The 19,707-nt window shown below is 62.1% G+C and overlaps 3 protein-coding genes across 5 annotated transcripts; 2 read left to right on the top strand and 1 right to left on the bottom strand.

Annotated features, from left to right (window-relative positions):
* Position 1: 1 nt before the first annotated feature.
* On the top strand, positions 2–11,080 carry LRCH4 (leucine rich repeats and calponin homology domain containing 4). 2 transcript variants are annotated; one of them, XM_032328197.1, is made up of 18 exons: positions 2–309; positions 4,002–4,146; positions 4,295–4,421; positions 4,578–4,683; positions 6,706–6,842; positions 6,984–7,099; positions 7,241–7,340; positions 7,577–7,667; positions 7,759–7,835; positions 7,954–8,015; positions 8,106–8,234; positions 8,369–8,437; positions 8,530–8,633; positions 8,765–8,848; positions 9,059–9,144; positions 9,308–9,445; positions 9,545–9,622; positions 9,940–10,575. In XM_032328197.1, exons 1-18 carry the CDS (start codon positions 90–92, stop codon positions 10,135–10,137), a joined length of 2,067 nt encoding a protein of 688 aa, XP_032184088.1. In that variant the 5' UTR covers positions 2–89; the 3' UTR covers positions 10,138–10,575. The 2 variants fall into 2 exon arrangements, with proteins under 2 accessions (XP_032184088.1, XP_032184089.1); XM_032328198.1 differs by lacking the exon at positions 9,940–10,575 and adding an exon at positions 10,951–11,080 and having other exon boundaries at positions 5–309.
* Positions 11,058–13,296, top strand: SAP25 (Sin3A associated protein 25). Its single transcript, XM_032328217.1, has 7 exons — positions 11,058–11,149; positions 11,746–11,898; positions 12,076–12,176; positions 12,267–12,373; positions 12,475–12,628; positions 12,748–12,845; positions 12,928–13,296. Exons 2-7 carry the CDS (start codon positions 11,753–11,755, stop codon positions 13,213–13,215), a joined length of 894 nt encoding a protein of 297 aa, XP_032184108.1. The 5' UTR covers positions 11,058–11,149; positions 11,746–11,752; the 3' UTR covers positions 13,216–13,296.
* Positions 13,297–13,454: 158 nt separating this feature from the next.
* Positions 13,455–19,701, bottom strand: LOC116581151 (insulin receptor substrate 2-like). Of its 2 annotated transcripts, XM_032328203.1 has the most exons (3): positions 15,327–16,436; positions 14,009–15,123; positions 13,455–13,627 (listed from the first exon to the last, which is right to left on the bottom strand). In XM_032328203.1, the coding sequence occupies exons 1-3, from the start codon at positions 15,721–15,723 to the stop codon at positions 13,625–13,627; spliced, it is 1,515 nt and encodes a 504-aa protein (XP_032184094.1). In that variant the 5' UTR covers positions 15,724–16,436; the 3' UTR covers positions 13,455–13,624. The 2 variants fall into 2 exon arrangements, with proteins under 2 accessions (XP_032184094.1, XP_032184095.1); XM_032328204.1 differs by having other exon boundaries at positions 13,455–15,123; positions 15,327–19,701.
* Positions 19,702–19,707: the final 6 nt, after the last annotated feature.

Below are 19,707 nucleotides of genomic sequence, written 5' to 3'. Positions count from 1 at the left end.
TGAAGCGACTACGGCGGCTCCGAGGAGGGGGAGGGGGAAGGAGGGACGGCCGGTCCCGTCAGTCAGGCAGCGGGAGCCGCCGGGAGCGGATGGCGGCGGCGGTAGCGGCCCCACTCGCCGCCGGGGGTGAGGAGGCGGCAGCCACGACCTCCGTTCCAGGGTCTCCGGGTCTGCCCGGGAGCCGCAGTGCAGAGCGGGCCCTAGAGGAGGCCGTGGCCACCGGGACCCTGAACCTATCTAACCGGCGCTTGAAGCACTTCCCCCGGGGCGCGGCCCGCAGCTACGACCTGTCAGACATCACCCAGGCTGGTGAGTGCACCCGGCCCCCCTACCCCAGCCGGGACCCTCATTTGCATAGCCCCGCCCCTGGCTTGTTTCTCACCGGGCTCCGGAGTCTGGCCCGCCCCTTCACCTGACCGTCGGGGTTCTCGACCCCGCCGATTTGCATAACTCTGCTACCTCCCCCTCCCCACTTTGAGAACTACCAGACAATGAACGCGTTTCTCGTTTGCACGGAACGCCCAGCGCCCCGGCCGAGCGTTGGGAGAATTCCCCGGTCTTCTGCTTCTCTTTATTTGCATAGCTGCGCACCTGTAGAACGGTCCCGCCCCTCACCGGGCTGACTCATTTTCATGATCTCCTCAACCTCAGTTCTGATCGTCCCTTAAAGCGGCCCCCACGAGCCCCCTCTGAGGACTCCTTTATCTTCCTCCACTTCGTCTCCCAACTCTCCCCCGCCCCCCGTTCCACCGAGATGCGAGCAGTCTTAGGCCCTTCTCTTCCCTAGCATTTGCCCCTAACAACCTGGTGTTGCTGTTTACCGTGCCTGTTGTCCCGCCCCCTAAGGTCGCAGGCCCTCTCGACTCTTCACCCCGCTAGCCTATGGGAAAGAAGCAAATATTCCATGTCCCCTAACTCTTTTCTCCTCGAGCTCTTCCATCTATTATTCCTGACCCCCTTATCCGAGACTCCCCCTCCTTCTCGCGTGTGTGAGGTCACTGGGGAGCCTGTGACCTCATAGAGACCCTAGAATTCCCGTTTCAGCTTCTGCTTTCCCCTAGAGGGAGGGACATGAGGCAGTTGCTGAAAGGAAGGAAATCTTATCTCCTGGCTAGGAGTGCTGCGCGACTAGAGACTGTCCCACTGTCCTTCTACTCCCCCACTCACAGATCCCTCTAATCGTGCTCCTTCCTTCCTGGTGTCTCTCTCTCTCTCTTTTTTTTTTTTTTTTTTAGATTTTGCTTATTTATTTGATAGAGATCACAAGCAGGCAGAGAGACAGACAGAGAGAGGGGGAAGCAGGCTCCCTGCTGAGCAGAGAGCCACATGCGGGGCTCGATCCCACGACCTGGGATCATGACTTGAGCTGAAGGCAGGGGCTTTAACCCACTGAGCCACCCAGGCGCCCCCTTCCTGGTGTCTCTTGAGGGCAGGGTGTGGGGGACTCTACCATGACAGGTGAGTCAGGCCACAGCTGCTCAGGAGGCAACAACCTATGACCTTGGGCTGGCAGCTGGGGGGTGGAGATTGGGAGCGGGGAGGAGGCCTGCATTCCCGAAGCCCCACCCCAGCCTAGCCCAGGGTGGGACTTGGGGCTGGGTGAGTGCCTTCCCTCCCGGGGACACTGCTCGGAGACTGGTTGCGTTTCTTCTCCAGCAGGTGCCTTCTCACCTGCAAACATGCAGGAGGGCACCGGCCCTGTTTTCTCCACTGCTCTGGGAAGGACCGGTTTAAACTTCTCCACGTTACTTGGGTTGCTGGGTAAACTCCCTTTGCCGCCATGCAGAGAGTGAGTTCAGGGACCGAGTGAGCCCCAGGAGCCATTCCTCTCCCTCTCCGTCTCCCCCAGCCGCCTAACCCCCCCAAGCTTCAGATTGACCTCAGCAGCTGTGTGACACTCGCCGTCTGTTCCCTTTCCCCTCCCCCTTGCTTGTTTTTTGACAAAGACCAAATGTTATTCTTGACTTCCTTAGGGCTCTGCCTCTGTGAGTGGACTCCTGGGGAAAACTACCAAGAACTCCCTGGCCCCTCCCAGCTCCTGCCCCCTCCCACGCTCCTCCACCAGCATTCCGGCTCGGGGTGCAGGCCCTTCTGAGTGAGCTTGTGTGTTGGAGCGGGAAAATCCTCGCTTCCCGAGGGCCTCTCCCCGCCCCGCTCTCCATGCAGAAATCCTGAGTCCTTTCTGGACCCAGGTTGTAGGCCAGGTGGACTCTGTCTTATCCAGAACGTTCTCCTCTGATCCCTCTCCCCAAGCAGATTGCTGATAGTTTGGGGTGGAAAAGGGAAGTGACAGTCAGGGTTGCGTGGACCCTGTCCTCTACACCTCGCCCTACCGCCCAGACCAAACACTTCCAACACTCCGCTAAATTATTTTGAGCCCTCTCCTCCTTTCTCCGCTCTTTCTGAAGCATTGTTTTCCCTGCATATCTCCTATGGCACAGGTCTCTGATATCCTCTGGACTCTGTTCCTTGGGGCCCCCGAAAGCAGGATGAATCCTGAGATGGCGGGGAGGGGCGGCTCTCGCAAAGGAGAAGTGCAGCTCACAGCCTTATAGACCACATCCTGTGCCTCCTGTGCCCTGCCTCCTCCAGCCTGGGCTCCCTTCCGCTCCGAGCTTTTGCCCCATCTCGTCCTCCCCCAGCTTCATGCCCAGCACGCACAAGTGCGCACGCACACCTGTGTGGGTGCACGGAGAGCAGGCGGTGGAGGGCAAACAGGACGACTGCATCTGGCCACCTCCGCCTCGGGGCAACCTGCCCTTCTCCCTTGAAGGGTCTTCTCTCCTTGCACACCAGGGCTGTGAGCAGAGAGGGAGAAAAAAGGAGGCCTGGTGTCTCGGGCTGTCATCCGCCCTGGTAAACATAGGGCCCACCAGACACCGACACAGAACCTGATAGATTGTTTCTACTCCATTTCCTGTCACAAGACTCATTTCCTTGGGGGATAGACCCCAGCTTCCCTCCCATCAGCTTTGGCTCACGCCTTCCTGGGGAGGGCTGCCTAAGAAGCTCACTGAAGTTCTATCGCCAGGGCCATCCCCCTGCAGGCCCTGGGCCCCTCCCTGTGCAGGGGAGGAGAGGAAACAGAAACCCAGGCTTGCAGAGCTCTGAGCGGTTAGTGTCCCCAGACTGGCAGAAACCCCATGCCTGCCTCCTTTCATTGGAGTAGCAAGCGACCCCTTGAAATAAGCGGTACCGTCCTCCCCGCTCCTCACCCACACCAAGACACAGGCAAAAGTGCTGAGCGCCTGAAGCCTGGGTCGGTAAGACAGGAAGTAGAGGGGAGCCAGTGGGACTGGGAGAGGGTGGGAAAGAGGTCCTGAAGAGGCTGGGGTGGGAGGGACCTGAGGACTCCAGCTTCCGCCTCCAGCCTGGTCGGCTCGCCTTCCCCTCCTGGTCCTCGGGTGTCTGTTCCTTCACAGACCTTTGGAGCTGGCTTGCTGATCCGAGGGGCTGATGAATAGCCATTGTCCAGTGTGCCAGGAGCCTTACATATTCTCTAGAGCCAGACTCTAATGACCCTTGGCTTCTCCCCTGTGTTGAAAAGAGGTTGAGGCTGGGGACGAGGCCCCCGTGGAGGGGCGAAGAGGGATTAGCTTTCTCAGTGGTCTCCCCGGGCAGCTGCCCATAGTCAGTTTGAGCCGCCTGGCCCATTACCTTGCTGCTTCCTTTGGAGCAACAGCAGGAACCGCAAGAGTTCTAGAAGCCAGTTACCCTTTCCAGGATAGCCCTTCATTTGTGTATCTGAAGGTGGTTTGTCCTGAGTGTGGGCTTCTCCAGCCCAGTGACCCTGCGGCCTTTGCTGTTCTGCTAATGCTCTGAATGTGCTCGGTTTTGCAGAAAGCTTTGTTCTCTCCAGGGAGCCCAGGTTTACAGGCCTGATTCTTTAGGTCCAGCGGGGAGGCGGACTGCTGGGCAGCTGGCTCTGGGAAAGTCGAGGGCCCTTCTGTCCAGGGGCTGGGCCTGTCCCCAGCTCTCCCCTGATGTCTTGCTTCTCCTAGACCTGTCCCGGAACCGGTTCCCCGAGGTGCCGGAGGCAGCGTGCCAGCTGGTGTCCCTGGAGGGCCTGAGCCTCTACCACAATTGCCTGAGATGCCTGAATCCAGCCTTGGGGAATCTCACAGCCCTTACCTACCTCAACCTCAGGTAGGGAGGCATGGCCGGCAGAGGGTGGGAGCCCCAAGTCCCTCCCAGCGCACCGTACCCTGAGTGCCCCTCCCAGTGCCCTGGAGAGAGGGCAGCACGGGGCTGCCGGGCCTGGGGAGTGAGCCCCATGCCTTTCTCCCTTCCACAGCCGAAACCAGCTGTCGTCGCTGCCACCCTACATCTGCCAGCTGCCCCTGAGGGTGCTCATCATCAGCAACAACAAACTAGGGGCTCTGCCTCCCGACATCAGCGCCTTGGGAAGCCTGCGGCAGCTTGTGAGGGCAGGGCAAGAAGGGGGGCCTTCGAGCCAGGCACCAGGGGCCTTTGGAGAGTTTGGGGAGGGGGGCACCGAAGAACGTGGCCAGGGGCTGGAGGCAGTTTCTGATGCCCCTGGTCTCGTGGCTCCTGGCCTACTTCCTTCCTCATTGCAGGATGTGAGCGGCAATGAGTTGCAGGCCCTCCCGGCGGAGCTGTGCAGTCTCCCTTCCCTGCGGGACCTCAGTGTGCGCAGGAACCAGCTCAGCACCCTGCCCGATGGTGAGGAGAATAGAGATCTGGTGGGGGTGTGGGGGTGTGGAGAGAGTGTGTATGTCTGCACTGGAGAAGTCCCGAAGACTCTTCAACATCACCGACCTAGGTGCCCAGGGTTTTGCAGTGTATAAGACAAACTAAATTATTTGTTCTTGACTGGCATCCCTCTGAGGCTGACAAGGCATGGGTTATTAACTTTATCTTCACAAATGAGGAACAAGGCACAGAAAGGAGAGTGGGTAAGTGGGTTGGCACCCTGCAGAATCCCAAGGTTGGAAGGGACCTTCAGGGCCACCCAGGGCCATCACTCAGCCAGTGGAAGCTCTCGGGCACCTGAGTCAGATGATGCCCTGTGCCTCCTCCCCCAAAGATTGCGAGTCAGTGGAGCCATGAGCTGGAGCCCAAGCAGCCCCCGACCCCAGTTGAATGAGCTAATTGTGATCCACTCCAACATTTGATAGCCTCTGCTCCAAAGCAGGCGCCCCTTCCCTTATTCGGCCGGCACTGTTGTGTGCATCCTGTGTTTTAGGTGGGGGTCAGGTAGACGGGGATGTCACTCCCACCTAGGGCCAACTCTGAAAATGTCCGGGCTTCCCGGGGAGAGACAAGTGGAGGGACGTGCTAGAGCAGGCCATGGAAAGAGCTGCCGGAGCTGGAGGGAGGCTTGTGGCCCTGCTCGGGGAGCTTGAGGAAGACTTGCCCCCCGCCGCCCCGAGGGGTGGCAGGAGCTGACCTGTGAAGGAAGGTTCTCCTTCCTAATGCATCCCAGGGAGAGGGAACCCATGTGCAAAGCGTGCGGGTGGGAGGGAGCACTGCCGGGCACGGATGTGGCAAGAGATGCAAGCCAGGGCCAGGTAGGAAAGATGGGAGCCGGAGCCATGCACATCTTGGTTTTAAAGAACAAAAGAGGGCGCCTGGGTGGCTCAGTGGGTTAAAGCCTCTGTCTTCAGCTCAGGTCATGGTCCCAGGGTCCTGAGATCGAGGCCCGCATCGGGCTCTCCGCTCAGCACGAAGCCCGTTTCCTCCTCTCTCTCTGACTGCCCCTCTGCCTACTTGTGGTCTCTCTCTCTGTCAAATAAATAAATAAAATCTTTAAAAAATAAAAATATGAAAAATAAAGAACAAGAGAGGCGGTCAGGTGGTCACCCATTTTCTCTGGGCTCCCCCTCCTTCTACTCTGGCCCTCTTTCCTGCTAAGTCGGTAGCACTGTAAACAAGCATTTGATCAGAGATCCGATCACATAGTTTGATCTTATGTGACCATAAGAGAGACCCAAGCAAAAATGCCCTGGGGACACAGAGGAAGGAGCAGTAAATTCCAACCTGTCTCTGGAGAGATTTCATGGAAGAGGCAACACTTGGAGCTGCACTTTGAAAGATGGTCACAAAACTGCCTGTCCCAGCTGAGCAAACAGCACGTGGAAAGGCCCAGAAGCCTTTCTGGCTTTATTTTCACACATGAGGGGGTTCACAGGGCTGGAGGTTGTCTGATGTGGTGCGAGGGTGGGTTGTGAGATGGGAAATGTGGTCCGAAGTAGAAAAAGGGCACCCTTTCGTGTGGGTGGCCACAGCCTTGCCTGGGGTGGGAAGGGCTTAGCTCGTAAAGTTCCGGTGGGAATGCCGGCCCCTCCTGCTTGGGTGCCTTTGCGCAGGTCATGGTCCGCTCACCCTCAGCAGCCTCCGCTGCAAGTCATGGTTTTTGACCATGTGCAGTGTCGCAGTTTGGGTCTTGGGGCGGTCAGTCAGGGATGAAGGAATGGCCGGAGTATGGGGTAGGTCGGGGGGCAGAGGAGAGAGAAGCCCATGAGCTGGGCAGGAGCTTGGGGAGGGGAGGCCTGGAGGTGGGCCCGATTCAAGCAGGAAGGGGAGCAGGGAGGTTGTTCTCGGGGCACACCCTCAGCCAGCCAGCCAGGCCAGAGGACGTGGTGGCCCCAAGGGTGGCGAGTGGGCCAGAGCAGAGGGCAGAGGAAGTGAACACAAGGCCCCACCCTTGGGCAGGCTCCTGACTCTTCCCTCACCCACCCCCAGAGCTGGGGGATCTTCCTCTTGTCCGCCTGGATTTCTCCTGTAACCGTGTCTCCCGCATCCCGGTCTCCTTCTGCCGCCTCAGGCACCTGCAGGTCATTCTGCTGGACAGCAACCCCCTGCAGAGCCCTCCGGCTCAGGTGAGGGGGGCGGGTTGCCCTAGACCATGGGGACGGGGCTGGGAACGGGTAGGAGTTGGGAGATGAGTCCCTTGAGTAGCCAGGCAGGATCCGGGGGAGCCCCCTTCCCTTAACCCCTACCATGTGCCTCTTTATACCTAGATCTGTCTGAAGGGGAAACTTCACATCTTCAAATACTTGTCGACAGAAGCTGGGCGGCGTGGGGGGTCTGCGCTGGGGGACCTGGCCCCTTCCCGCCCCCCGAGTTTCAGTCCCTGGTAAGTCCCAAGTGGGAAGGAAGCAAGCGCCTGGTTACTTCCTGCCCGTTCCTGGCAGCACGGACTCGTGGGTTTTGGTGGGAGGGCGAGAGGGCTTGTTGCCCGGTGCTGGACTGACTGGCTCTCCCCGGCGGCCACCAGCCCTGCTGAGGACTTATTTCCTGGACGTCGGTACGATGGTGGGCTGGACTCAGGCTTCCACAGCGTCGACAGTGGCAGCAAGAGGTGGTCCGGGAATGAGGTAAGGGCCTCCCTTCCACGGGACATTGGGGGTCTTGGCTCTGGGGGAGAAACTCTGAGTCAGGACCCTGTGCTTGGTGCCTGGGAGTATCAGGGTGACTGTTCGTGTCTGGAGTGGTCTTTTTCCCTTGCCCAGGTATCTCGGGGAAGGGCTGGCTCAGCAGCAGACCCCAGGGGCATGAACCCCACGAACCCCCAGCACTACAGCGCAGCTCGCTCCCGTTTTTGCATTTCTAGTCAACAGATGAATTTTCGGAGTTGTCCTTCCGGATCTCAGAGCTGGCCCGGGAGCCTCGGGGGCCCAGGGAGCGGAGAGAGGATGGCTCTGGTGAGTGGTGGGGTCAGGGTATGGGGTGGGGGGTAAGGTACGAGTGCCTAAAGGCCTCCAGAGGCTTGCTGACATGCCCTGGCCTCTCCAGCTGACGGAGACCCTGAGCAGATCGACTTCATTGACAGCCACGTGCCTGGGGAGGACGAGGAGCGAGGCGCTGCTGAGGTGAGGGTCCCGTTCCTGGCCGCGTGCAGGTCCTGTGCAGTGTGCAAGGGACCTGTGGGGGGCGGGGAGCGGCGCAGGCTTGGGGGAGCACTTCCATCTCCTGCTGCTCCTTCCTTAGGAGCAGCGGCCACCAGAATTAAGCCCTGTGGCGGGGGACACCGAGAAGGCGTCAAGCAGCAGGTACCCCGGAGCCACCTGACCCCGCACCTTTCCGCCTCCCTCCGTCCCCGGACCCGGCTCTGCCTCACTGGTCCTGCCTCTGCCCCACAGGCGGGAGGAGCCGGCCGGGGAGGAGCGGCGGCGCCCCGACACCTTGCAGCTGTGGCAGGAGCGGGAGCGGCGGCAGCAGCAGCAGCACCAGCAGCACAGTGCGCTGTGGGGGGCCCCCAGGAAGGACAGGTGTGGGCAAGGGGGCAGGGTTGGGCGGGGGGCCTGGAAATGAGGGGAAATGGGTCCTCAGAAGCTCCTCTGCCCCTTGGGGTTGGCGGGTCCCTTGCCTGCGCTGCTGACCCCACATGTCCTTCATTTTCCAGTTTTCTGAAGCTGGGGATCAGGGCTGCTGGCGGAGGGGCCGCTGCCTCGTCCACTCAGGCCTCCTATGAGTATGTGTCTTCGCAGACCCACCTCCCTGAGCTCTGGCCTTGCACGCCGTGCCCCGGCCATCCCCTCTAACTCGCTTCCTGTCTGTCCTCAGTGGCATGCCGAAGTCCAGTGCCACGCAGCCGGGAGCTTCAGGAGGACAGGGAGCCCCCGCCCCCGCCCCCACCTCCCAGGACCCCCCTCCTGCGGCTGGACCAGGTGGGACAGGGACTGGGGGAAGAGGAGGCGGGACTCTGTAGGTGAGGGGGTGGCTGGGGCCTGGGGGCCTGAGGGAAGAGGGGAACTCTGAAGGGTGTCTTTTCTGACCGGTCTCTGGCTCTGGCCCCCAGCGACAGTGCCTGCTCCCCGGCCACTCGGCTCCATTCAGAGACCAAACAGCTTCCTCTTCCGTTCTTCCTCGCAGAGTGGCTCAGGTGGGTTTCCCCTGTCCCCGGCGTTAACCCAGCCCTCAGCCCTGGGCTGCGGACTCCCCTTCTGGCCCGGGAATTCGCTAGTCTATTGTCCTTTGTGTTGAAAATCCCACAAGCACGGAGGCAGGAGATGGGAGTGCCAGACACTGTGACCCAGCTAGGAAGTCGGCTGCGGTTGACAGAGACAAGCCCACATTCCTCCCCTTTCTCCAGGCCCTTCCTCCCCAGACTGTGTTTTGAGACCTCGGCGATCCCCCCAGCTTCTGGATGAAAAGGAGCTAATGGCACAGCTGCGCCAGGTAAGAGAGGTGGGATCTGCGGGGCCGGGCACGGTGGGCCGCTCAGCCTCCTCGAGTTCCCTGGCTTCCCACCGTACCCTGTGGGTGCTTCCACTGAGGACACAAGGGGACAGGCGGGAGTCCCCAGCGAACCTGACCCCTCCCCCATCCTCCTGCCTCCCAGGTCCTTGAGTCAAGGCTGCAGCGGCCCCTGCCCGAGGACCTGGCAGAAGCTCTGGCCAATGGGGTCATCCTGTGTCAGCTGGCCAACCAGCTGCGGCCCCGCTCCGTGCCCTTCATCCACGTGCCCTCACCTGCTGTGGTCAGTTCTGTCCCCGGGCGGGAGGCAGGGGATGGGACAGAGGACGGCCAGGGCCTCTCCCTCACTCTCTCCTTCTTTTCCTTTCTCACGCTCCCCCAGCCAAAACTTAGTGCTCTCAAGTCTCGGAAAAATGTGGAGAGTTTCTTAGAAGCCTGTCGAAAAATGGGGGTGCCTGAGGTATGGGGGGTATATTCTGGGGAGCCCAGGGCAGATCCCTACTATAAAGGGTGGCGACGTTCCGGGCTCAGCTGAGCACTCCGCATGGGTGGCGGGGCTCCATTCACAGGGGTGTCTGCTGCCCAGAAAGAAGCATGTCCGCAAGTCCCCGTCCTGCATGTGTCCCTGCCCTGCATGTGTCCCTGCCCTGCACTGCGCATGTGGGCGTGGCTCAGCCCCTGGCACGTGAGGGCAGGGGGTGGGAAGGATTGTCTTGCTGCTGCTGCTGCTGACGTCTGCTCTTTGTCCTTGTCCGTCTGTCCCTACTCCCTCCCTAGGCCGACCTGTGCTCGCCCTCGGATCTCCTCCAGGGCACTGCCCAGGGGCTATGGACCACCCTGGAGGCTGTGAAGCGGGTGGGGGGCAGGGCCCCCCCGCCCGTCTGGCCCCCTTCTGGTCTGGGCGGCTTCATCTTCTTCTACGTGGTCCTCATGCTGCTGCTCTTTGTCGTCTACACTCGGCTCCTGGGTTCCTAGGACCTGAAGTCACCCTTTCTCCCCGCCCCCATCACCCTATTTCTATTTATGACTCCTGTGCGACCCCGGTCCCTACCAGTGGTGCCTTCAGCCCCTACCAAAGACACTAGTGAGCCCCCTCCCCTCACAAACACTGACCTCAGAGGCCCCACTCTGGTGTACCCAGACCCTGGGCCCCCAGCCTCTGGCCACCCTCCTGTAGCCCCGCCCCCTCCCTCCCCTCTCAGTGCTGATGGTGCCTTCATCCCTCCAGACCATGCCCTCTGCTCCCTCAGGGGGTTGATCTCAACCTTCCTCCTTTTGCCGTCCCTCCCCCACCCCCCACATTGTTCTGGGGAGCTAAATTATCTATATTTTGTAGAGAGAACTCTATATTTGTAGGGGATACAGGGGCCCAGGCTGGGTCCCTGTCTCTGTGTATAAATTGTACAGACCGTGGCCGCCTCTTGTGTGTGTGTGTTTGCGTCTGCTCCTGCTGTGGCCAGGCCCAGCCCTGGCCATGCCCCAGGGGCTTTGTTTGTCAGCCTGCCTGTTTCAGCATTTCCCTCTGGAAATGAGAGGTCTCTGCTCCCCTGAGCCTTGGCCTCCTGTGTCATCGCCCTTCTGTCACCTGCTGGCAGCTTCCTTGTATCTCGTTTGTCCCCAACCCATGTCCAGGGTGCCCCTGACCTTTGCCACCTCCACCTGGAAGGGCCATCCTGTCAGCCTTGTTTGCCCAGGCTTCTGTAGGGTTTCTCCCCCCCTGCCTTTTGAGAAGGACAGGAAAGCCAGAGAACAAGGTGACGGGCACTTAACCCGGGCCCCTCCCCCCAGGAGTCCCTGTGCCAGCCCCACCACATCTTGGAAGAGGAGGGGGCCCCGGGAAGGGGCCTCCCCTACATCGCTGCTGTCATCCACGCACTGCTGGAACGGCCATAGGGGTCGAGGTCGGGTCAAAGGGCTCCCATCCGGCCGGGAACCCAGGAACAGAGAAGACAGCCGCGTCCGGCTCTGCTCCCTAGCAAGGACTCCGGTGAGGGCGGCCTCAGGCTTGGCCCTGTTACTTGGGTGCCCCTCGGCCCGCCCAGGGGTTTGGAAGCCGGCCGGCCCAGCAAGGCCCAGCGAGGCCCCTGGCCGCCCCTGGGTGTGGCGGAGGGTCTAGGATAGAAGACGGTCCCAGATGTTGTGTCAAGTGCAATAAAGAAGCCGGGCCCTATAGGTTGCCCCTCGGGTATGCGTGTGTGTGTCCGTCTGCGAATGAATGCCGTGCGTCGTGGGAAAGGAGGTGGCCCTGCCGCGGGGCGCTGCCGCTCTTCCGTGGCCGAAGGCGCGCGGACCCCGCCAGCCCCGCCGCCAGGGGGCGCCCGCGAGACCCCGGCGGGAGCGCGCGCCACGTGGCCCGGAAACGCGCTGGGCGCCGGCGTGGTCGCGAGGCCCCGCGAGGTGGGCCGGCGACGTGAGCTCGCGGGGCGGCGAGAGGGCGGGCCGCCGCGGGAGGAGGGAGCCTCGTGGGTCCGGGAGGAGCGAGGTGGGAGGCGCGGGCGGCGTGGACGGCGTGGACGGCGTGGACGGTGTAGACAGTGCGGACGCGGGGCCCGGAGTTGCTGCCCGCGCTGCCCTCCCCGTCAGACGCGGCATGTTGCCCCGGCCGCCTCCGCTGTGGGACGCGGGCAAAGAGCAGGCGCCCGAGAAACAAGGCCCCTCGGCGGGCAGTGACCCCGGCGAGGTCTGGAGCTCTGGAGAGGAAGGACTGGGGGAGCCAGGAACGCCCCCACAGGACAGGTGAGGGGCCCCGCCGCAGGGAAATCCGACAGGGGGCCCCACCGTGGGAGGAAACCTCCGCCGCCCACACTGAGGACCGGGTGTGCTCAGACTCCCTGCCCCAGACCCCCCCGGCCCTGCCTCCAGATGAGGGGGAGGCTGTGACGGTGGTTGCACCTCAGTACCTCCCCCTCCCAGCCCGCAGCCCCGGTCCCGAAGGCCTTCCTGGACCCGGAGAGAGCAGCTGCTGCCCCGGACCCCCCCAGGCCTGGCTCCCGAGCAGTTCCGGGGAACCCCAGGTAGGTACAGGCCTTGCAGTCTTTACCGCCCCAGACACCTTTCCACGGACTCCTGAGCCTCTTTTAATCTCTTCAACCCCACCCCTGCAGTTGCCCTGCCGCCCCAGATGGCCTGGGAGGTGGCCCCCTCAAGGATGACGGTCCTAGCACCGTGGGACCCCAGCTACAAGGCTAAAGCAGGACCCCGGCTGGTGTGGGTGAGTTGGGAGTATCTGTGGCCCAGGCCTTGGGAGGGGGCAGGGGTGCCCCGGGAGGGGGCCGAAGCTGCAGGGATCCATCTTTCCTGCCTCTGGCACAGGGGCCCAGCTGTGCGTCAGGCGCCTCCTTCTCAGGCCGGACTTTGTGTCATCCCTCATTCTGGCCACTGTATGAGGCAGCGTCAGGCCGGGACCTCAGGCCCCGGGCCCCAGCAACAGGGCATCAGAACGCAGAGCACGTGCCCAGGGACGCAGGTACTTTGCTTGGTCCCCCAGGCTCTGGAGGTTCCCTGCGTGAGCTCGTCTGGGAACCAGTGCGGCCCTCGCTGGTGTGGGAACCCCAGCCTGCTGCCCTCCTGGCTTTTCCTCCCCAGGGCTCCCAGTGATGTGCCGTGAAGATGTCTTTCTGTCAGACCCGCTGCTGCCCTGTGGCCAGCGTGTCCCGCTGTACCTGTCCGAGGCCCCTCAGCAGGTCAGTGTAATTCCTGCCCCGGCCTCGGGCCACTCCCCCCGCAGGGCTTGGGAGGAGACATTTCTCCATTCGTTCTCCTCAGGTCGTGGGCTCTCTGAAGCTGCTGCTCCCACCTCCTGTCATGACTCCCTGGGTCCTTCGCACCCCCTCCCCGGGCGGCTCCACCGCCTGGCTCAGTGGGCCTGAGCTGATCGCCCTCACTGGCCTCCTGCAGATGAGCCAGGGGGCTCCGAGACCTGCCTCCTCGGGGGCTCCCACGCCCCCTGCTGGCTCCCCAGACCCCGTATCTGACCACCCAGGCCCCAGTGGCGGGCCCGGCTGTTCTCGCTGCACTGACCCGTCTGTCCCACGAACTCCGGAAGCCCACTGAACACAGCTCTTCTGTGGGCATTGTGGGTCCCCCCCCCCCCCGCAGGTTCTGTTGACAATAAAACAGTGTTTTGGTTTGCAAGCAAGCTCCTTGTAGCAAGTGAGTAGCCTGAGTGGGGCATGGAGACAGGGATGGGGTCTCTTCCTGTACGTGGCTTAGGCTGTCCGCCTCTCAAACTCTCGTTACTCATCGGTCACCCCTGCAAGGGGGCAGGGGAATCCATAGATCTAAGGCCTTTCGAGGCTGACCAAGCAGGATCACTTTAATAGGGTATAGGGCATAGGGTGTGGGGGGTCCACAGTACAGTATACAGAAGACAAGGATATGGAAGCAAGAAGGCTCTCAGGTCCACCCGGCTCCAGAGAAGGGAGGATTGTGCGAACACTTGAGTTGTATTGTGATTGTGTTGTCACTGGAAGAGGGAAATTAGGGAGGAAGGGAGTGGCACAACACTTTCAGGAAGCAGTAGAGACAAGATACCTGGTGCTTCAGCCTCTTGCTCTGGGACCCTGGGGCCGGGACTAGTTCTTTGGCTTCGAGGAGATACTAGGCAGGCCCTGCAGGTGCGGGGTGGGGAGGAGCAGGTCCTTGTGGGACCAGTCATTGGGGGCAGGGTTGGGGGCCAGGGCTGACCTGAGAGCAGGTCCTAGGGGGCCTGAGAGCCCCTCTGTTTTGGGAACAGTTTGAGGGGCTGAGGGGAGCAGGCAGGAAGGCATTCATAACTTGGCCCTGTTCTCTCTCTTCCTCCCCATCCATCCCTCAGCTAGACAGGGCGGAGCTGCCCACGTCTCACCGGAGCCTCCCTGAGGTTCTGGAACTCGATGCGGGCATAGCTGTGTTGTGGGTTCCTGCTGTCGCCTCGAACCTCCAGTGAAGGGATCAGGTCCAGGTCAGCGTAATTGAGGCGGCCGTTGGGGGGTTCTTGTGTGGCAGTGCCCATTCCTAAGTAGTCAGGGGCCACGTACTTGATGCACACGTACTCCCCTGCTAGCTCTGAGGGCGGCTGCAAGGAGGGATGCGCCCCTGCTGGTCCCCAACATTCCCCCATGCTGCGACGGGGTCCTTGAAAGGAAGGTCCAGACTCCCCAGCTCCGAGCTCATAGGAGCCGGGCAGGGAGCTGGAGAACAAGGACCCTGGCAGAAAGCGGCTCATGGGAACGTATTCGGTGCCCTGGCAAACTTGGAGCTGGTCGTGGGGGGTTGTGTGGACAGAGGCCGCAGGGCCAGGGGGTGCCATCACCATGTAGCCACCCGCTTCGCCACCCCCCATGGGCTCATAGTTGCTCCCCGCTCCCATGGCTACGTAGCCCCCTCCCAGCTCCAAGTCCTTGGGGTGCGAGGCTGCCTTTGCCAGCATCTGGAGGGTTTTCCTGTTTCTCTCCCCGATGCCCCCGCGAGGGCTCCCGCCGCTTGACTGGGCTATCGAGGCCAGGGTCGTAGAAGATTGGGAGGCAGAGGGTCTGTAAGCGCCGGTCGGGGGATCCCTTGGCAGTGGCTCAGCCCTGCCAGTGGCACCGCCCTCCCCGAGTCGCTTCATGGCGGCCAGTACAGTCTCGTGAATGCTTTGGGCCACCAGGGCGTCGGGCGCCTGTAGCCACAGCTCCCCGGGACCCGTGGGCGCCGAGCGGCCGAGCTCCAAGAAGAAGAAGGAGTCTGCGTGGCCGCAGCGGCGCACGCTGAGCAGGGACAGGCGAAGGGCGGGCGGCGGAGGCGAAGCCTGGGTGTCCCCAGAGCCTCTGCCCTTGGGCTTCCGCAGCAGGCTCAGCACCCCCGAACCCAGGCACAGGCGGTAGCGGCCGCTGCCCAGGCCTTGTGTTCGCCCCAGTCCCTTGGGCCGCAGCGTCACGGGCCAGACGTCCTGAAACGGAGCGAGAATCCAGGCGCCGGGGTCCTCGTGGAGGCTGGGACCTGGAGAGAAAGGGGGCCGGTCACAGGGGCTCTTGGGCCGGGGCGGTTGGAGTCACTGCCCCGAGAACTAAACACGTGTAAACGCTTCATATTTGAACTTGATTTCGGAGACTTACAGGGAGGGACAACCCCGGATAAACTCGCGATCACCCAAGCCCCGGCCCCTCGCCCTCGGCCCCGCCCGCCCCAGGCTCGGGCCTCACCCGCGGCCGCGCGCGCCTCCAGCAGGGCGCTGTACCACGCCTGCTGCTCCGCCTCGCAGGCCGCCGCCACGCCCAGGCTGCGGTCGCGCGTGTAGAGGACGATCAGGTGGCGCTGGCGCGCGTCCACGCGCTTGCTGATGGTGCACGCGCCCGCCAGGCTCACGCTGAGCTTGGGCGGCGCTCGGCCCGCGCGGAACTTCTTCTCGCTCTCGTAGCACTCGAGGCGCGGCGGGTCGGCGCGGAGCACGAAGAAGCGGCGGCGCTGCGACTTCTGCTTCCGCAGGTGGCCGCAGAGCCGTACGTCAGCGGGACAGGCCCAGGGCCGCGGCAGAACCAGCGGCCTGTCCGCCGGCTCGGAGTCCGGGGCCGCCGTGGGGCCACCGCCTCCGGGCTTCATCCCCGGCCAAAGGCAATCGGGGCTGAGACTCAGCAGAGGCGGGGTGGAGGTGGCGGTCTCCGGGGAAGGGGGCAGCGTCCTGACAGGCTGCCACCCGTCTTGATGCCCAGCGTCTCGCCCCTGCTCCGGACTTGAAGTTTGGGGCAGGGGGTCTGCGGTGTCCCCTCGCTGCGCGCGGCGTATGCGGCACTGGCTGCAGCGAGGTTCCAGCGGCCTCCTCGGAGGCTCGACCCTGGCCGGCTCCCCACGCCTCCAAACGCCTCCTGCCCGTTCCCTCCCTCCCTCTGCAGACCGCTCCAGAGTCCCCACCCCCGCGGGGTTAACCCTCGCGCGCCCCCGGCGCTGGACGTCGGGCAGTGGGAGTGAAGTCCGATTGGGGAAGTCTAGGGGACCGGGCCTCCACCCCACCCCAAGCACCCTTGGGCTGGGATTGCGGAGGCGGGGAGTGCGTGGGCGTCTCCTCGGATCTGAGCTGACTGCTAAGGGAGCGGCCAAGTGAGGCCAGTGTGAGTGGAACTGCGTCGGGAAGCGATCCGCAGTCCTGCCGATTTGGGGACGGCCCTGACAGGCGGTGCCACCTTCTGTTCCCGCCACTTCCCACTCTAGGCGTCCAGCACCTGCGTTCCCCCCAACAATGGTCCCATGCTCTTTTTCCCAAGCCAGCCTAGCTCTCAGGGCCACCAAGCACTGGGCTGTGCTGATTTCAGAAGAGCTGGAGTTTCAGGTTCTCTCCGCGTTTAGGGGGACAGGAGGGATCTTCAGATAAGTGAGCTTTTAGATGGGTCCCTGTGCATAGACCACACCCCCAGAGTTCCAGCCAAGGGGCCACTGAAGGAGAACCTGGGAAGAAACCTCTCACTGCCCTCAGCCCCTTCTCAGCACCGCTGTCCCCAAATGCCACCATGGGCCAGCTAAAGGCTCTGACCAGAGGTGCAGACTCTGTGGTGGAGATACTCTCTGCCTCTTCCGTCCTAAGATTTTGAGATAGGTTTGAGATTCAGACATTTTACACCACCCCTCTTCTGATCCTTCCAAGGACCACAGACTCCTGCAGGGGTGTGTGTGTGGAGGGGTGATGTCTCTAGTCACTGCCCACTCTGCAAGACACCCCAGGAGCTGATGCTTGGGTGGGAGCCTTAGAGGACCTCCTATATTGCTCTGTGGCAAGTAAGAGCTAAAGCGGGGGCTGCGGGGAGGGTAGAGGAGGGGGAAGTGCGCAGCCGAGGCCCCTGTTGAAGACGGCATATGGGGAGGAGGGGATAGAACAAGAATAAGGAGGCAAGGGAGGCCTGCGCTGTCTCAGGCTAGTCCAGAGGCCATGACAGTCTGAGCTGGGAGGGCAGGCCGTCCCACTGACACTTCTCCATTTCCCAGGCCTGTGAGGGACTCTTCTGGAACACTGGGGAAGCCATAGTGCAGCGTGCGAGCAAGCTAGGATCCTTGACCATCTTTTCAAGGGTCCCGTTGAGAGTGAGGTGCATAGCACCAACCAGCATGGTGAGGGTGGGCGGCTGGCTGGTAGGCAGGGGGTGCCCGGAGCCTCCACCAGGTGCATCCGGGTCCGCCATAGCTTCCCAAGGGGCAGGGGAGGTGCTGTCAGCTCATGCGTGCACTGGGGCTGGTGGCAGTCACCGCCTTTGGTGGGCATCGGCCAGGGAGAAGCAGGTATGCGACAGACCTAGAAGTGGCCACCCAGACAGAAGTATGTTCAAGGCCAATGCCTCCAGTGTGGTCTTCACAGACTTACGGTGTGCAAAGCAGCAAGCAAAAAAGAGATCTGGAGGCCCCTCCCCTTCCCAGGCTTGGTGCTGCTGGGAGGAACAGGACATCCACAGGTCCTTCGATGGGCTGTGCTTTGAAGCTACCCACAGGCGCCTTCTTCATCCCTCCTCCTCCCCGCTCCCCATCAGCCAGGCCACCGTGCAGCACCCCAGTCCTTGTGCAATCATGGCTGCCTCAAGGACCAGCTCCAGGCCACCTTGTGTCACTGAACCCAGAAGTGCTGGGCACAGATGGAGCGGGAGGGAGCAGGGATCTGAGTACCTGCGTTCTGGGCAGGCAGTGCCAGGTGATTTAGCCACGCTGGGTACCAGGAAAAGCCTGGAGCCGAACAATTGGCCTAATCAGTTGCCCTAGCAACACTGCCCTTGGCCCTACCCAGACAAGATTTATTTTAGCCTGTTGCCCTGGTAACGCCAGCTGCTCCCCAGGGACAGGAAATGGCAGAACCTCAGCTCTGCTGGGTGAGAACATCTCCCAAGCCCAGGGGTCTCTCTCGGCCTCCCTCCTTGGGGTGCAGGGTAGCCGTGGGATGGAATCGCCACATTCTTAAATCCCTATGGAAGAATCTCATTACAGTGACAAGAACCTAGAGGGAGGAGGCTGGGGAACTCAGGCTGGGCTGTTCCCATCAGCCCCTCCCTCCCCACTCCGGAGTTCTCCCCACTCTGTGTAGGGGGACGCAGGGAGCGCCCCCATCTCCTTCCTTCAGCCTTCCCCCCGCATGGCTCCCAGACCCCAACGTGGGGGGAATGGCGTTCTTCACAGTGGTCCTTGGGACTGTCTCCTTCGATCTCACCCACGGGGGCAGGCAGGTGACTTCCCGAAGGCTGGGGCCAAGCCACAGGACTCTTAGTCTGCAGAGCACGGCCACAGCATCGGCCGCCTGGTCAGAAGCCCAGGGGGAGCCTGGGCAAGCTCCACAGTGTGCCTGGGGTTCCCCGGTTTGCCTGCAGTGGGGTTCGGACATGTGACCACAGACAGGGCCGTGCAAGGGCGGGCTGGGGGCGAGGTCAGAGGAACATGGCCCAGTCATTCAGACATCTTCTAGCAGGCCAGGGATTTTTCCATTCTTTGCTGCTCGCCTGGATACAGGAGGCCCCAGGGAGGCGGCACAGTGGCTACTCCATGCCAGGACAGCTGCGGTCCTCGTCTTGGCCTGTGCCCAGGGAACTCGGGTTTTCTGTCCTGGAGTTGGAGGCTGACCCAGTGTCACTTCTCTGATTGGTCATTCTGCCCTGGCCAGTGAGCTGGCGGGAGTCCACGTTGGACAGAGTGCCCTGGGGCGCACGGAGGGGGACCGCAGGGAGGGCCTGGGCCCGGGGCACCGAGCAGTAAGGAGATCCTTGGGAAGCAAACAGCAAGAGAGTGACTGAAGGGCCCTTTCCGTCTCGCCTCCAAGCCTCAGTGCTCTTGGTTAGGAAAGGGAGTTGGGGTGGCCGGGGAACAAGTAAGAAAAGGGTCCTCCTCCTCCTCCATACCAGACCAGCTTCCTCCCCTAACTGGTTCTACAGAGAGGAAATGGGAAACAGAGAGGGACAAGGGACAGAGAGGTGATCAAGTGCGATAAAGAAAAATACTGAGAGAAGGGGACAGAAGGCGAAGAGCCCCAGGGACGGTGGTCTCTAGGAGACCCCGGCGAGAGGAGGAGGAAAGGGGCAGGGAGAAGGGGAACACAGACCCAGGACAGGACGGGGTCTGAGCCTGGCGAAGGTGGGGAGGCCATGCCCGGCTGGGCGAACAGCAGCCGCTAGAAATATTTCTAGAGAAGTCTTCAAAGTAAATAAACCGCTAACACAGTCCCCACCTCTCCTTGCTGTTCTGCTGTTAAAGGTCACTGGGTGGAAAGACCCGGAGAATCCCAAGAATGAGCAGCTGAAGGGCCTAGAGAGTCCCTGGGCAATGCAGAAAAGGGAGGAAGGTCTCCTGGGAGCAAGGCTGAACGCTGGGCTTCTCCTCTGCCCCTGCCCCCTGAGGTGTTTAACCCACACTGGCTACCTTGTCCCCACACAAACAGCCTGGACACCGTGGCTGTTGACACAACACCCTTGGCTGAAAACAGTCTGGGGAGGGGCTGAGGATGTCCCTGCCCGGGCCTGGGGGCGGCCCACTCCTGCACTCAGGCCCCAGCGTCTGCATCTTGGAGCTGGCACCCCTGCACCCCTGGCGGAGTCCCCCCCTCACCTAACATGGCTAACCCGGTCC

The sequence above is a fragment of the Mustela erminea genome, chromosome 20 (genome assembly GCF_009829155.1).
Source record: "Mustela erminea isolate mMusErm1 chromosome 20, mMusErm1.Pri, whole genome shotgun sequence".
Lineage (NCBI taxonomy): Eukaryota > Metazoa > Chordata > Mammalia > Carnivora > Mustelidae > Mustela > Mustela erminea.
Note: the sequence above shows the minus strand (reverse complement) of the source record. Positions and strands in the feature narration are given on the sequence as shown.

What these genes read in the sequence shown, in the direction of transcription:
- LRCH4 (XM_032328197.1), top strand. Translation starts at nt 90, where the DNA reads ATGGCGGCGGCGGTAGCGGCCCCACTCGCCGCCGGGGGTGAGGAGGCG. An exon ending in TGCAGAGCCCTCCGGCTCAG is followed by an intron (nt 6,843 to 6,983) that starts GTGAGGGGGGCG and finishes CTTTATACCTAG; the next exon opens with ATCTGTCTGAAGGGGAAACT. An exon ending in GAGAAGGCGTCAAGCAGCAG is followed by an intron (nt 8,016 to 8,105) that starts GTACCCCGGAGC and finishes TCTGCCCCACAG; the next exon opens with GCGGGAGGAGCCGGCCGGGG.
- SAP25 (XM_032328217.1), top strand. Translation starts at nt 11,753, where the DNA reads ATGTTGCCCCGGCCGCCTCCGCTGTGGGACGCGGGCAAAGAGCAGGCG. An exon ending in GCACGTGCCCAGGGACGCAG is followed by an intron (nt 12,629 to 12,747) that starts GTACTTTGCTTG and finishes TTTCCTCCCCAG; the next exon opens with GGCTCCCAGTGATGTGCCGT. An exon ending in TGTCCGAGGCCCCTCAGCAG is followed by an intron (nt 12,846 to 12,927) that starts GTCAGTGTAATT and finishes CGTTCTCCTCAG; the next exon opens with GTCGTGGGCTCTCTGAAGCT.
- LOC116581151 (XM_032328204.1), bottom strand. Translation starts at nt 15,723, where the DNA reads ATGAAGCCCGGAGGCGGTGGCCCCACGGCGGCCCCGGACTCCGAGCCG. An exon ending in GGAGGCGCGCGCGGCCGCGG is followed by an intron (nt 15,124 to 15,326) that starts GTGAGGCCCGAG and finishes CTTTCTCTCCAG; the next exon opens with GTCCCAGCCTCCACGAGGAC.